The following is a 12723-nucleotide window of genomic DNA, read 5'->3' on the forward strand; positions in this document are numbered from 1 at the left end:
TGTGTCATAATATTTTAATACTTTTCCACTTTTAAATACTGGTTTTAATTTTGTGATTGTAACATGGAAGATCCAACTTTATTATTTTTTTAAAAACATCATCAGGATCATAAAGCTATTTAGAATAGTTACACTCTACACACTCCCAAGGTACGTAAAATGATTATGTTTTCAGTTTGTAGATGAACAATGACAATAATTGAAATACAGTCTGTACAACTTCTGGATGAAATACTAGTGAAAAGTGTTTAACTGGACAACAACTAATAAGTTTAAAGATAACCAGCACAATTTCACAAGAGAACCAGCTCAGCCCAACTAAAATTTTCTCAATAGCAATGGACACTGATGTTGTAGAGGAGTACAAATTAGTTGATGAAACTCAAGAAATGGGAACCTCATTCCTCCTTTTCCTTCTTTTGTATTCTTACATCCCTCCCAGTCACCGCCCTCCTTGGTCTGGCTCCCTCTGTGGCGAACCCAAATCAACAGCTGCTATGACATAGCCTCCCCCTCAAAATCAGGAGTCCTGAACTGCACGTGGAACAGCGCGCTCTCCTCAACTGTGCAGTGGGGGCTCGGGGGACAAAGCCCTCACCGCCAGTCCTGTTCATGCTTCTATCGCAGCACAAAAGAGCAACTGAGCAGGAAAGAGTGAAATCTTTTCTTTTTTTTGGCTTGGGGAACAGAAGTAGGAAATAACTGTAGAAAAGAAAATATGTATATTCAGCATGTTGGAATTAGCCATATGGAAATAATTCTAGAGGGTCTGAATGTTGTCTAAAGGGCTAGTACAGCTCCAAATTTTGATTTCTTTTAAACTTCCTTCGTATTCCCTAACTCATTTTCTAAATCTGGTTGGGCAGAATTAACCCTAGTGAAGTTCCAGTGCAATTATCTGAGGATAAAATGTATCTTTTTCTTTTCTTTTTTTAATACAAACATTTTTAGTGTAATCATTTTATTTACAGAATAAATTGCAAAAGTATATCATTAACATTTAGTGCAAATGCAACTAGTGAAGATTTAGACACTGCTCTGTAAACTGTCCATACCTTTGTAAAATAAAGCTATCCAATTTAGTCATGATAGTTATCAGAAATGGCAAACAGAGAAACATTTATAGTGGGTATATAGAATATTTTTGAAGATTCCCATCAGTGGCTATGGTGAATAACCCTTCCCTCCCCAACCCTCCCATCCCAACTGCAGAACTGATTGTAAAATAAAATACACATTTGAGGTATAAATTTTTCTTTCTTAAACATCACGATAAAAAATGTTAACAGTGATGTAGCAAACTGATAAGATAACTTGTTTTATTTGCCTTAACTAGCATTACCACCATATAGGCACTTCTCCACAGTCAAATTATGAACGGCATTTTTCTGTAATAAGGCATATTCCATGCACATCATTTAGAGAAAGGTAAATTAAAAAATAGAAAAGATTTATGGAGCATGAAATCTGCGTGCATGTAATGTGAGCATATGCTTTATATGTATTTTTCTCTCTGTACAGAATAATAAATACCACTATATTTGATGCAAGTAATTAACTTCCAGGATTGTGTATATTAAGTGATCAGACTAATCCCATCATTAAGTTATCATCTTGCATTTATCATTAAGACTCCATTACCATGTATGAAATATATACAGGACATGTTCCACGTGACATGACTTTCTGCTTTACAAAATGGGTCTGGTTTCTGTGTTTCTATAGAGATGAACAAGTCAGCAAAGCATCTACAAAATGCCTCTGATTTGTGTAAGCACACTTGTGTATAAACAAAATGAAGATTCTGAAGTGGGCAGTCATTTCTACTTCAATGAGTTCCATTCCCTGCCTCAACTCCATGTGTCAAGGTTTTCAAAGAGGGAGGCCTAAAACTAAAAAAGGTATTTTACATTTAACTTCTTACAGCAACTAAAGAAAGAATTTCAGTTCCAATCACTCGGACTTCTTTTCTGCCCTGCTAAAGTTTCTGATCAAGAGGCAAACAAGAGTGATACCCACATTTTCTATGCCTATCTTGTAACATAGCTTTTAAACCAACCCAAATTAGAATGAAAAAACATACGTTACTGAATACTAGAAATATTGGATCAAACGCCAAACAGCGAGATTTGCTGGAACAATACCGTATGCCCTCTCACGTGTGTCAGGAAAACATGAGATCATTTTATTCTGACCGTTTTACCAGAAAGTAGTTTATACCTAGTAAGGTTGTACAGGTGTTTCTGTTTGGAGGCAGACAGAACCAATTCAGGAATTACCAAATTGTGTTTGTAATAAACTGAAAAAAATCTGTAGCACACAGTACACAACTAAAAATACAATAGAAATATAAAGGTATCTGGAGAAAAAATAAAGCTTTTCACTCTTTCTCCATCAGAACCAAGGTTCTTCATGGGAGTAAGACTATAGAAAAGGCGAAATCACACGTTATTGACAGCCCTCAGTTATTAAGAGACACTGTACATAACAACATGAATTATTATAGAAATCAGCAGCAACAAATTCTATGATTATACAAAGCAAAAAAGTCAAAAAATTCCAGACACAGACTTGACTGCGGGCCTAAAAAAAGAACCCCATCCAGGCACCAGGCGCACAGAAAGTGCGTGCCCACGTGCATCCAACTTGTGTGCTTCTCTTCTGCGCACGGAGCCTGATACAACTGAGGGTCTCAGGCCGAACCACAGTAAATTAAAAATTCTGAAAAAGTTTCCAAAAATTAAAGCATCAATTCCTAGTTGTGATTCAAAGTTGATTTCTTTTTTCTCTTTTAGGAGCAAGCAAATAAAAATATAGCCATATACATGTAATTTTACATGTATTTATAGTTATATGCTGAGCAAGGAGATCTAGCAGAAGACAGCTAGTGTTAAGATGTTCAGCTTTGCTATTGCGGTATTTCTTCATTTTTGAACACAAGGCCAAGGTGTTGGGCCACATACAAGGCTATAGATCCTATGTTCCAGCTTAGAGCATTCAATTTTGTTTTTTAATTTTTTTCCTCCAACATGGAATGTCACACAGCCTTGCTTCAGTCGCTGTAGGAAAGAAAAAACAAGTAAAACATTAAGTACTATCATGACCACTAACACCTGTGGGACCACCAGAACTGACTTCTCCTTCCTTCTGAATCCATGGCATGCACAGAATCTCTACTGAGGTTTTATATTTTACGGATTTTTCGCCTTAAGGAATATAAAATTATTAACTTTACATATTTGAAACGTATCATCAGAAAAGAAGGAATAAGAAATCTTGTGAAGGCTAGAAAAAATTAAGAAAGACAATGTGCTGCTACGGGAAGCGAAAAGGGATTCAAGCAGAGGTCTCTGGATCTGCACCTCATAGACTGAACTTCCTTTGTCTTAGTGTTCAATATAAACTGTGCTATGCAGTATCAAGAATTTACTTAGGCTATGGGAAAGAGGCCTGCCTTATCTTAAGAAATACCTTGTCAAATGAGTTTAAGAGTTCTAAGTTTTAAATATCTTTGGGCCTCACTAACTCTTTATGGACACTATTGAAAGTTACTATTTCTCCATCATCAAAGTAATAATGGTAGCTTTCCTAAGGTTTCAATGCTAGGATCCAGTTCACACATACATCTCCCAAAATTATTATGAAACAAACTGTTACTTTAGGTAAATGAAGATTTAATGTAGGTAAATGAAAATCTGATTTTCTGTCAGAAAGAAGCTCAATCTGGACTCAAGAGTCCAGTTCTGTCTTTACACACACACATACACTGTATAAGATATTCTAAAAATAGTGCCTTTAGGTAGTACACTTATGCTTAAAGAGAATCCTTCAAAGGTCAGACTTTGTCCCAAACACTAACCATTCAGAGAAGACCAGTACCTGTTTAACATTTTCATGTAACCTATTTTCCTGGGAAAAGCTACATATCTGGGACTTCAATACAATAATCCCTGTGTTGGTGTCTGAAAGTAAATTAAGCCTATTTTTTAAAAGAAGTAACACAATATAAACAGAATCAGAAATCAGATGTAATTATAGAAGTAGTTCTCAACTGGATGAAAAGATGCTAGAACTCATGTGTAACAAGAGGACTGTAATTTTTTTTTGGCCTTGCCACATGGCTTGTGAAATCTCAGTTTCCTGACCAGGGGCTGAACCTGGGCCAGGGCGATGAGAGCCTAGAATCCTAACCACTAGGCCAGCGGGGAACTCCCAAGAGGACTATAATTTAAATTGCACCCGGAGAATATTTCTCACCTATCGAGTTGAAAAAATTAGAAAGGTTTATTTCCTACATTGTGTGAGTGTCAGAGAAATAGTACTCCCGACATGTTAGTGCTGGTGAGATGGTAAATTAATACAACCTCTACAGAGGGCACTCTCTGAATTACAAATGTGCAAGACCTCTCAAGTGCCAGCAGCGCCACGGCTGGTAATTTACTCACAAACTAAATGACACATGGATGTGACTGCAATACTGTTTGCTCCAACAAAAGCTAGAAGCCACTTTAACATCTGCAAGTGGACAACTGGTTAGATAAATTTATGTGCATCCATATAATGGGATTCTCTACACAGCCATAAAAAAAAGAATAAAGCAGCTCTGCACCAATGTGGAAAGACCTTCAAGATAAAGCGTAAGAAAAGCAAGATGCAGAATCCACTTACAGTATGCAGCCTTTTACCGTAACAATAAAGGTGTATGTATGGCAGGAATATACTTGTACTTGCTTATTTAAGTGAAAATAAAACACTTCTGGAAAAACACAAAAAACTACTAGTAGCAGCTATACACTTTGGTATGTGGGGTATGCGGCGGTGGTGCAAAACTGGGTGATTAGGAGACAGGGGATAAATTTTACTGTGTATCTTTTCAAACTTTTGACTTCTGAACCATGTTAACATACCACTTATTAAAAAAAAAAAAAAGATTTCAGTGCCTAGCACAAAGATATTCAGTGAAGCATTATTTGACAATAAAAATATGGAACCAGCCCGACATTAACATGGGCCAGTGCTTAATAAATTTTACAACATTTATACAACAGATGTTAAAAGAATGATATAGTTTTATATATCTTTCTATGTACTAATAGTCAAGATATATTAAATAGAAAAACCAAGCTGCAAGACAATACTTTGAGAAAAAAATCAAAGATATATGTCAGTACATACATATAAGCCTGGAAGAATATACAAAAATCTACAAGTATTTTCTGAGAAGGGAAAAATAAGGGAAATTGTACTTACTTATTATGTCTGCAAGAGCCATGTTAATCAAATAAAGTTTAGAAAAAGGATAAAATATATTTTCCAGTACCTGTTAATACTAGAACAAAATAGGTTTTCCTGCAGTTTTTTCTTGTACATAAGAAGTAAAACGCTTTAGAAACTTTGGATATTCTCGCTTTGCCACTGCCCGTAACACTGAGGCTGGGGCCCATCCTCCAGGGTTTACTGTGAGACAAAGGAAAATGCAAACTGTTAAGGTAATTCCCCAAACACGTGTAAAGCACTCATTTTGTTCTTCTGCTTTAAAAAAATATTCCTCACAATAAAACAGCACCTCTTAAAAAGTCTTGACCACTTAGTCCTTAGTACTGTACCAACCACCAGATGAGAACAGATAACAAACTAGAAAGCATTTATTACTGTTCTAAAACGTTCTTGGTTTCCTGAACTATATGCAAATATTAGTACAGCAGCACTTCAGCTTCCTAAAGGCAGATGCATTCATTAACCTCTGTTATAATCAAGTGGCAGCTTGCTCAGGCATGACTGTCCCTGTAAGCACACCAGCAGTGACGGCTCTGCATGAAGAAGGCGTGAACGTTTGACTAGAGGGCTCTCGGTTACTGCAGGTAGGGAATGGGCGGAAGGAGGAGCCATTAAAAGTGGTGAACAGCGTTGTCCAGCCCTAGGCCAGTGTGAAATAAATACATCACTGCTGCTGCTAAGTTGCTTCAGTCATGTCCAACTTTTTGCGACTAGCAGCTACTAAAGGACAAGGGAACAAAGATTTAGAAAACTAAAAAGTCTGACAATAAGAAAAAGAACTATTCACCTGAAACTAGCATAATATTTTACATCAACTATATTTTACAAAAACCCAAAATTATAAAGTAAAAAAGAAAAAAACAATAATTTCCAGTAATCCAACAATCAAGCAACAAGTCAGTATTAGCATTTCAACTTTTCATATGTACATATTTTCTTCTTTTAAAATTTACTGAAATGGTATTTTATATGCTTTTTCTCACCCCACTTAACTTTAAGTTATAAACATTTTTCTAAGTCACTAAATGGTCTTTGAAAATTTGGGAAAAAAAGAAGTGTTTATTTCTTTTCTCACTGTTGCTTATATGCCTAATTGCACAAATATTCTATAAGACATATATCTAATACAACGGTTCTTAAAATTGTACATGTAATAGTGATCTAAAGATGAAGTTTACAAATTTACCTTTCCAGCTCCAGCTTCAGAAATTCTGATACAGTAGTTATTCAGACATGTATATTTTGAAAGAGTTCCAATAATTTTGATATATATCTCTCCAAATTAAAAATTACTAAATCTAATGGATAAAAACTAAAATGACATTGGTAAATGGTATTTGTCCAAACTGTGTTATCATGTAGATCATAATAAAAACATCCATATGACCAAACACCAAAAACAAAATACATACCATTGGCCACGTATGTAATCTTGCATAGAATGTTGTCCCTGCTAATCTCCTGGTTTCCCTCTGGGGGGCTCACCAAGGTCTGACAAATCATAGCAACATTTATTTTGGCACGGACACATCGATTGTTTAGCTGCCAAAAGAAAAAATAACACCACCAGTGTAGTAGATATCCAGTATTTTGTAACCTCTTCTGGTCTAATTCTACATTAAGTTCACCAAAACTATAACTCATCATTTCCAACAAAATCTTATATGCACCAATAAAGGACACATGCCAATGTCTGAATGCTGGGGGACAGCAACCGTGGGATGTGGGGTTGAATTTACTTGAATGGATTAAAGGTTGCATTGTCACAAAGCTAGAAAAAAAATTTGTGTATGAAAGGTGATAATACTCTTGCATTGAATATAAATAGTACTCCAAGCATGTGAAGATGTGATCATTTGTGATGTTACTTGTTAAAGAAAAAAAGTATATATATTAATACATCTTTTGAAGTATTGGAAAGGAAAGTAGTACTCTATATTCTTTATCATATCACTTTTTGTAAGTACTGAATACACTCCTGTTCATTTTTCTATGTTCTGTTTTATAGCCTTAAGAAGTGTTTCAAACATTTCTGGATGTATACAATAAGAGTAAATGCCCTACATGGTGTGATGCTGTATTATACATGAAACTGTGTGCATACATTAAACTGTCTCTTGAAAAAAAAAAGAATAGATGCCAAGCTGATTTGACATCAGGAACGTTTTCCCTCCTCCTAAGTAGTAAAAGTAGCTAAAACGAGACAGAAACCACAGAGGCCTTGCCTGCAGTTGATCATGGCTTGAGGTAACTGTGAGAAGTAGCCTACCTAGTGACCCATCCAGCTGCATCATCGACCCTCAAGAGGAAAGGAAAACAGTCCTGCTGGGATGTTCACGGCATGACTGTTGCTCTCAGGTAACACTACTAGCTGTACTCTTCCAAGAAGCCAACTTTAATAAAAATTTAAGAAGCATTATCAAATCTTTATGCGTGGTGTGTGCTGATCACTTTTGCCCTGTGCTGTGTTGTGTATTTAACTTCATATTGTACAATTATAACACATTTATACACTGTACTTACAGGAGCACTGCTGTGATCTACAGAAAAATTACAAACTATCCAAGTCTCCGGGTCATTTTCATTCAAAGCTGATATCTTTCGAATGGCAGAAAGATACAAGACATCCCGCTGAGAAGCTGGCCACACTCTCTGTGGAAGAAGTACAAATATTTTTAAAGTCTGAACTCCGTTTTTGGTTTTCTTTTTGGCTGCACCACCCACTCCAGTTTTCTTGGGCTTCCCTGATAGCTCAGTTGGTAAAGAATCCGGCTGCAATGTGGGAGGCCTGGGTTGGATCCCTGGGTTGGGAAGACCCCCTGAAGAAGGGAAAGGCTACCTACTCCAGTATTCTGGCCTGGAGAATTCCATGGACTGTATAGTCCATGGGGTCACAGAGAGTCGGCCACGACTGAGCACCTTTCCCTTTCACACAGCATGCAGCATCTTAGTTCATCAACGAGGGATCGAACCTGCACCCCCTTCAGTGGAAGAGTGGAGTTTTAACCACTGGACTGTCAAGGGAAGTCCTAAAACTTTGAACTACTTTTTATTTACATTTAATATGGAACTAACAAAGAAACAAATGTAAGGCTAGTAAAATGTTTTAGTAGAAGGTAATATCTGTCAGATTTTAAATGGAAAGCACCCACACCAAAGGATTTGATTATGAAAACTGAGTTAATGGCTTTGCAGAATACACCAAAAGAATAACATTCTGCTATTTATAGTTCTCTTTAAATTTGGTAACATATACGTAACATAAAATGCTTTAATTTTTAAGGGTACAATTGACTGGCCTTAATTATTTTTTATTTCTGGAAAACTAAAACTAAAGATTATTAAAGTAATGTATTTTATATATAACAGACTTTAAGTTACAATTGTAGTTAGTTTTCCAGAAATAATCCTAATATGACCTATATATTGCCAGGAGAAATATCAATAACCTCAGATATGCAGATGACACCACCCTTATGGCAGAAAGTGAAGAGGAACTCAAAAGCCTCTTGATGAAAGTGAAAGTGGAGAGTGAAAAAGTTGGCTTAAAGCTCAACATTCAGAAAACGAAGATCATGGCATCCGGTCCCACCACTTCATGGGAAATAGATAGGGAAACAGTGGAAACAGTGTCAGACTTTATTTTTTTGGGCTCCAAAATCACTACAGATGGTGACTGCAGCCATGAAATTAAAAGACGCTTACTCCTTGGAAGGAAAGTTATGACCAACCTAGACAGCATATTCAAAACCAGAGACATTACTTTGCCAACAAAGGTTCATCTAGTCAAGGCTATGGTTCTTCCTGTGGTCATGTATGGATGTGAGAGTTGGACTGTGAAGAAGGCTGAGCGCTGAAGAATTGATGCTTTTGAACTGTGGTGTTGGAGAAGACTCTTGAGAGTCCCTTGGACTGCAAGGAGATCCAACCAGTCCATTCTGAAGGAGATCAGCCCTGGGATTTCTTTGGAAGGAATGATGCTAAAGCTGAAACTCCAGTACTTCGGCCACCTCATGCAAAGAGTTGATTCATTGGAAAAGACTCTGATGCTGGGAGGGATTGGGGCAGGAAGAGAAGGGGACGACAGAGGATGAGATGGCTGGATGGCATCACTGACTCGATGGACGTGAGTCTGGGTGAACTCCAGGAGTTGGTGATGGACAGGGAGGCCTGGCGTGCTGCGATTCATGGGGTCGCAAAGAGTCAGACACGACTGAGCGACTGATCTGATCTGATCTGATTCCTCCCCTCCATCTACTACTTAACAAGTAAAATAATTTCTGCAGCCCATTTTCCAGGATCAATTATCTTTAGAAAATAAGAGCCTTCTGATTCTAAATGCTGCTAAGTCACTTCAGTCGTGTCCGACTCTGTGTGACCCCGTAGACGGCAGCCCACCAGGCTCCCCCGTCCCTGGGATTCTCCAGGCAAGAACACTGGAGTGGGTTGCCATTTCCTTCTCCAATGCATGAAAGTGAAAAGTGAAAGTGAAGTCGTTCAGTCGTGTCCGACTCTTAGCGACCCCATGGACTGCAGCCTACCAGGCTCCTCCGTCCATGGGATTTTCCAGGCAAGAGTACTGGAGTGGGGTGCCATTGCCTTCTCCGATTCTAAATGACTGGTCATTTATTTTCACTGCAAATTACAGAGTGACTAATATTTTAAAGTCTAATAAATTTCAGACTCTACTTTAAACCCCCTAAATGAGTAAGTTAAAACAGAATCTTGTTATGCCTTTCTTGAGTAGCTGTCATGTAAATTAAGCCTAAGTCAGAGTCATTAAATATTACATGCCTCAGATAACAAGACTAACTCAAGAAATACATAACAAAACTGAAAATATTATCAAATATTCAACTCAATTAAAAATTATTTTAAAAAGAAAAATGAAGTACTTACTGAATCATCATGTTTCTTATATAACGTACAAAACTGCTTTTGGTGGATCTCTCCAAAATTTTAATTTATTATTGTTTATTCAACATAATATTTGGCAATGTTAAGAATGGAAATAGAGCAGAATAAGAGAAATATTCTCTAATTTAAATATTTAGATTAACAGAGGAAGAAATGAAGTGAAAGGAAACCAATTTAAATGACAATGTTTCTTTGTGTTCTGGGGCATGACCAACAACCTCTCAATAGCTGATGCTCAGAAATTTTTCCCTGATGTCAGATAATCCATTTAGATCATGTTCACTTTTGAGTCTTAACACAGACTAATAACATACTTTCCATTCTCCTATTACTGTCGCAGGAAACTGATTCATATTTGGTTACTCATTTATTTTCTCTAGAGACTAGATACTAGAAAAACATTTAAATAGATTTGAGTACTTTCTTCTCCAGACTTACTATATATCTTCTTCAAACATGTTTTGGGTATTTTTCAGGTTTGTATTTGCACCCATTTCTGCTTTAAAGCAGAAACGTTTAAATAATCTGATTTACTTTTCGAATACATGAAATTCATGATTAATAAAGTCTTTGAGTCTTTTTGTGCAACTTAATTTCCTGCCAAATTTTACTTTAGAGAGTATTTTATATGTCTCTGTTCAAACTACGCTGGAATCCTTTTGGGATTAAAAGATATTTACCTTGTGCGTTTGATAAATGATGATTGCATTATCAGCTAATGTTTCCACCACATGAAAGTTTTCTATAGTTGCTGCAATGAAGAGAAAATGTCAGTAGTCAAAAAAATGTATTACCGTTTCCTAGTATGTGACTAATTCACTTACATTACAAATGGACATTATAGTAAAATGAACAGGATCTTGCTCTACGGAGGCTACATCCACATGGAAGGGAGTTTATATTTATTTAGTATTAGGGGTTATAGATGGTGGCAATGAGATCTAATCACCAGGAAACCTCATTTTCTTTGGCCCAGTAACCAGCTCCCACTGCAAGAACGCAATTCTAATCATGGCTTCATTACTAGGGCACAAATTATTCCCTAGCACCATGACCCCTTCTTCCCTCCCTATCATCCTTAATTTATTGAAGCTGAATAAGCTGTTCACCTAGGTTCAGGTGACTATGTTTGTAAGCCTGAGGAGAACACACTCCCCTCCACCGACACCACTCCCCCCACAGCCCCCCTTAATCTACAATTTATCACGTAAACAAAGCAGTATAGAAAAAAAAGAAGATGATAAAATAGAAACCTTTTATTTTAGCCTTGGCTTTTCCACTAACTAGTTCTGTGGTCTTTAACGTGTCACTTAGGCTATCTGAATTCTACTTTATTACCTACCTATCACACAGGACTGTAGTGGATTAAATGCTGTAATTCACTGAGAAGCATTTTGTACAATGAAAAGCTCAGGTATTATCAGTCCCCTGTATGATTCTCCAGATAGTTTTTATAGCTATCTGGAGTTTTTACGACTTTGTAAACTACAGCTCAGATGAAGAAAACCAGGTTAGATTTGGTATTTAATTTAAAATTAAAACTATCAAAATATAATAATGGCAGCTTACTTTCCCAATCATTGCGAACATCAACATTCCAGAAGTAATTGCAGACCTCGTGTCCTGTAACGCCTTTAACTGCATGGGTAGCTTTCAAAGGATCCAGAACAATCCCATTTTCTTCTACTTCTCTTCTATATACCTAGAGGATATATTTTAAAATATGTTTGAAAAACACTTATGGAACATAAATATTCTGCCAAAAGAAAAATTAAAATTTCAAATTATTAACAGAGACAATACATAAAAATATTTAAAACTACAATTCCAAAGTATGCATATGTAATGAGTGAGAGCTACGAATACATCAATTTAAATTAGACATTATTTATTGAACATTCTCAAAGACCATTCATCATGGCTAAGAAGGCCAAATACAGCTGGTTAAACATTATCTCCTTAGGGATAATGCTGTATCCCCAGCATCTAGAACAGTATCTGAAACACAGAAGGCACTCAATTATTTGTTGAACCAATGATGGAATGCTAACATCACATAAAGATCAATGATATCTTGTTTTTAAATACTGAGGTTGCATGCCTTAAGATCTATCTTGCTTTAAATACTGAGACTATATACATAAACTCCTGAACAAAATTAATTACTTCAAAATTATAGAGGATATGGTACTTTAGACAGCTCTGTAGTAAGTTCTTTTGAAAAACAAACAAGTTATCACAGAGGAAACCAGCTCTGAATTTATGGAGTGCCTATGGAGCCGAACACTGTTAGGCATTTCACCTAATTTCTCTCCAAAGTACCTTTCCTTACATATTTATTTATGTTATTGGGACTGATATTTTTCCAGTAACCAAAACTGGAAACTCTAGACTTTTGACTTCCTCCCTTACATTTCACATAGCTTTTAAGCTTATTAGTAATCTATAAGACATCCAAAACTTGGCTTTTCTACTATTGTGTATCTTTTTTAGGTATGTTTTCATCACCTTATACCTGAATCTCCTAAG

The 12723-nt window shown here is 36.4% G+C and overlaps 1 protein-coding gene across 2 annotated transcripts in view; it reads right to left on the reverse strand.

The window, feature by feature from the left end:
- CERT1 (ceramide transporter 1) overlaps window positions 1-12723 on the reverse strand; it is a 129047-nt gene continuing 116324 nt past the window's right edge. For both annotated transcript variants that reach the window (XM_055536591.1, XM_055536592.1), the window contains 6 exons: window positions 11764-11896; window positions 10875-10945; window positions 7801-7929; window positions 6690-6819; window positions 5321-5457; window positions 1-3059 (listed from right to left, as the gene is read on the reverse strand). In XM_055536591.1, coding sequence (XP_055392566.1) covers window positions 5330-5457; window positions 6690-6819; window positions 7801-7929; window positions 10875-10945; window positions 11764-11896 — 591 coding nt within the window. In that variant the 3' untranslated portion in view covers window positions 1-3059; window positions 5321-5329. The remainder of the gene's footprint in view (window positions 3060-5320; window positions 5458-6689; window positions 6820-7800; window positions 7930-10874; window positions 10946-11763; window positions 11897-12723) is intronic.

This window comes from Bubalus kerabau, chromosome 10 (assembly GCF_029407905.1).
Source record: "Bubalus kerabau isolate K-KA32 ecotype Philippines breed swamp buffalo chromosome 10, PCC_UOA_SB_1v2, whole genome shotgun sequence".
Classification (NCBI taxonomy): Eukaryota; Metazoa; Chordata; class Mammalia; order Artiodactyla; family Bovidae; genus Bubalus; species Bubalus kerabau.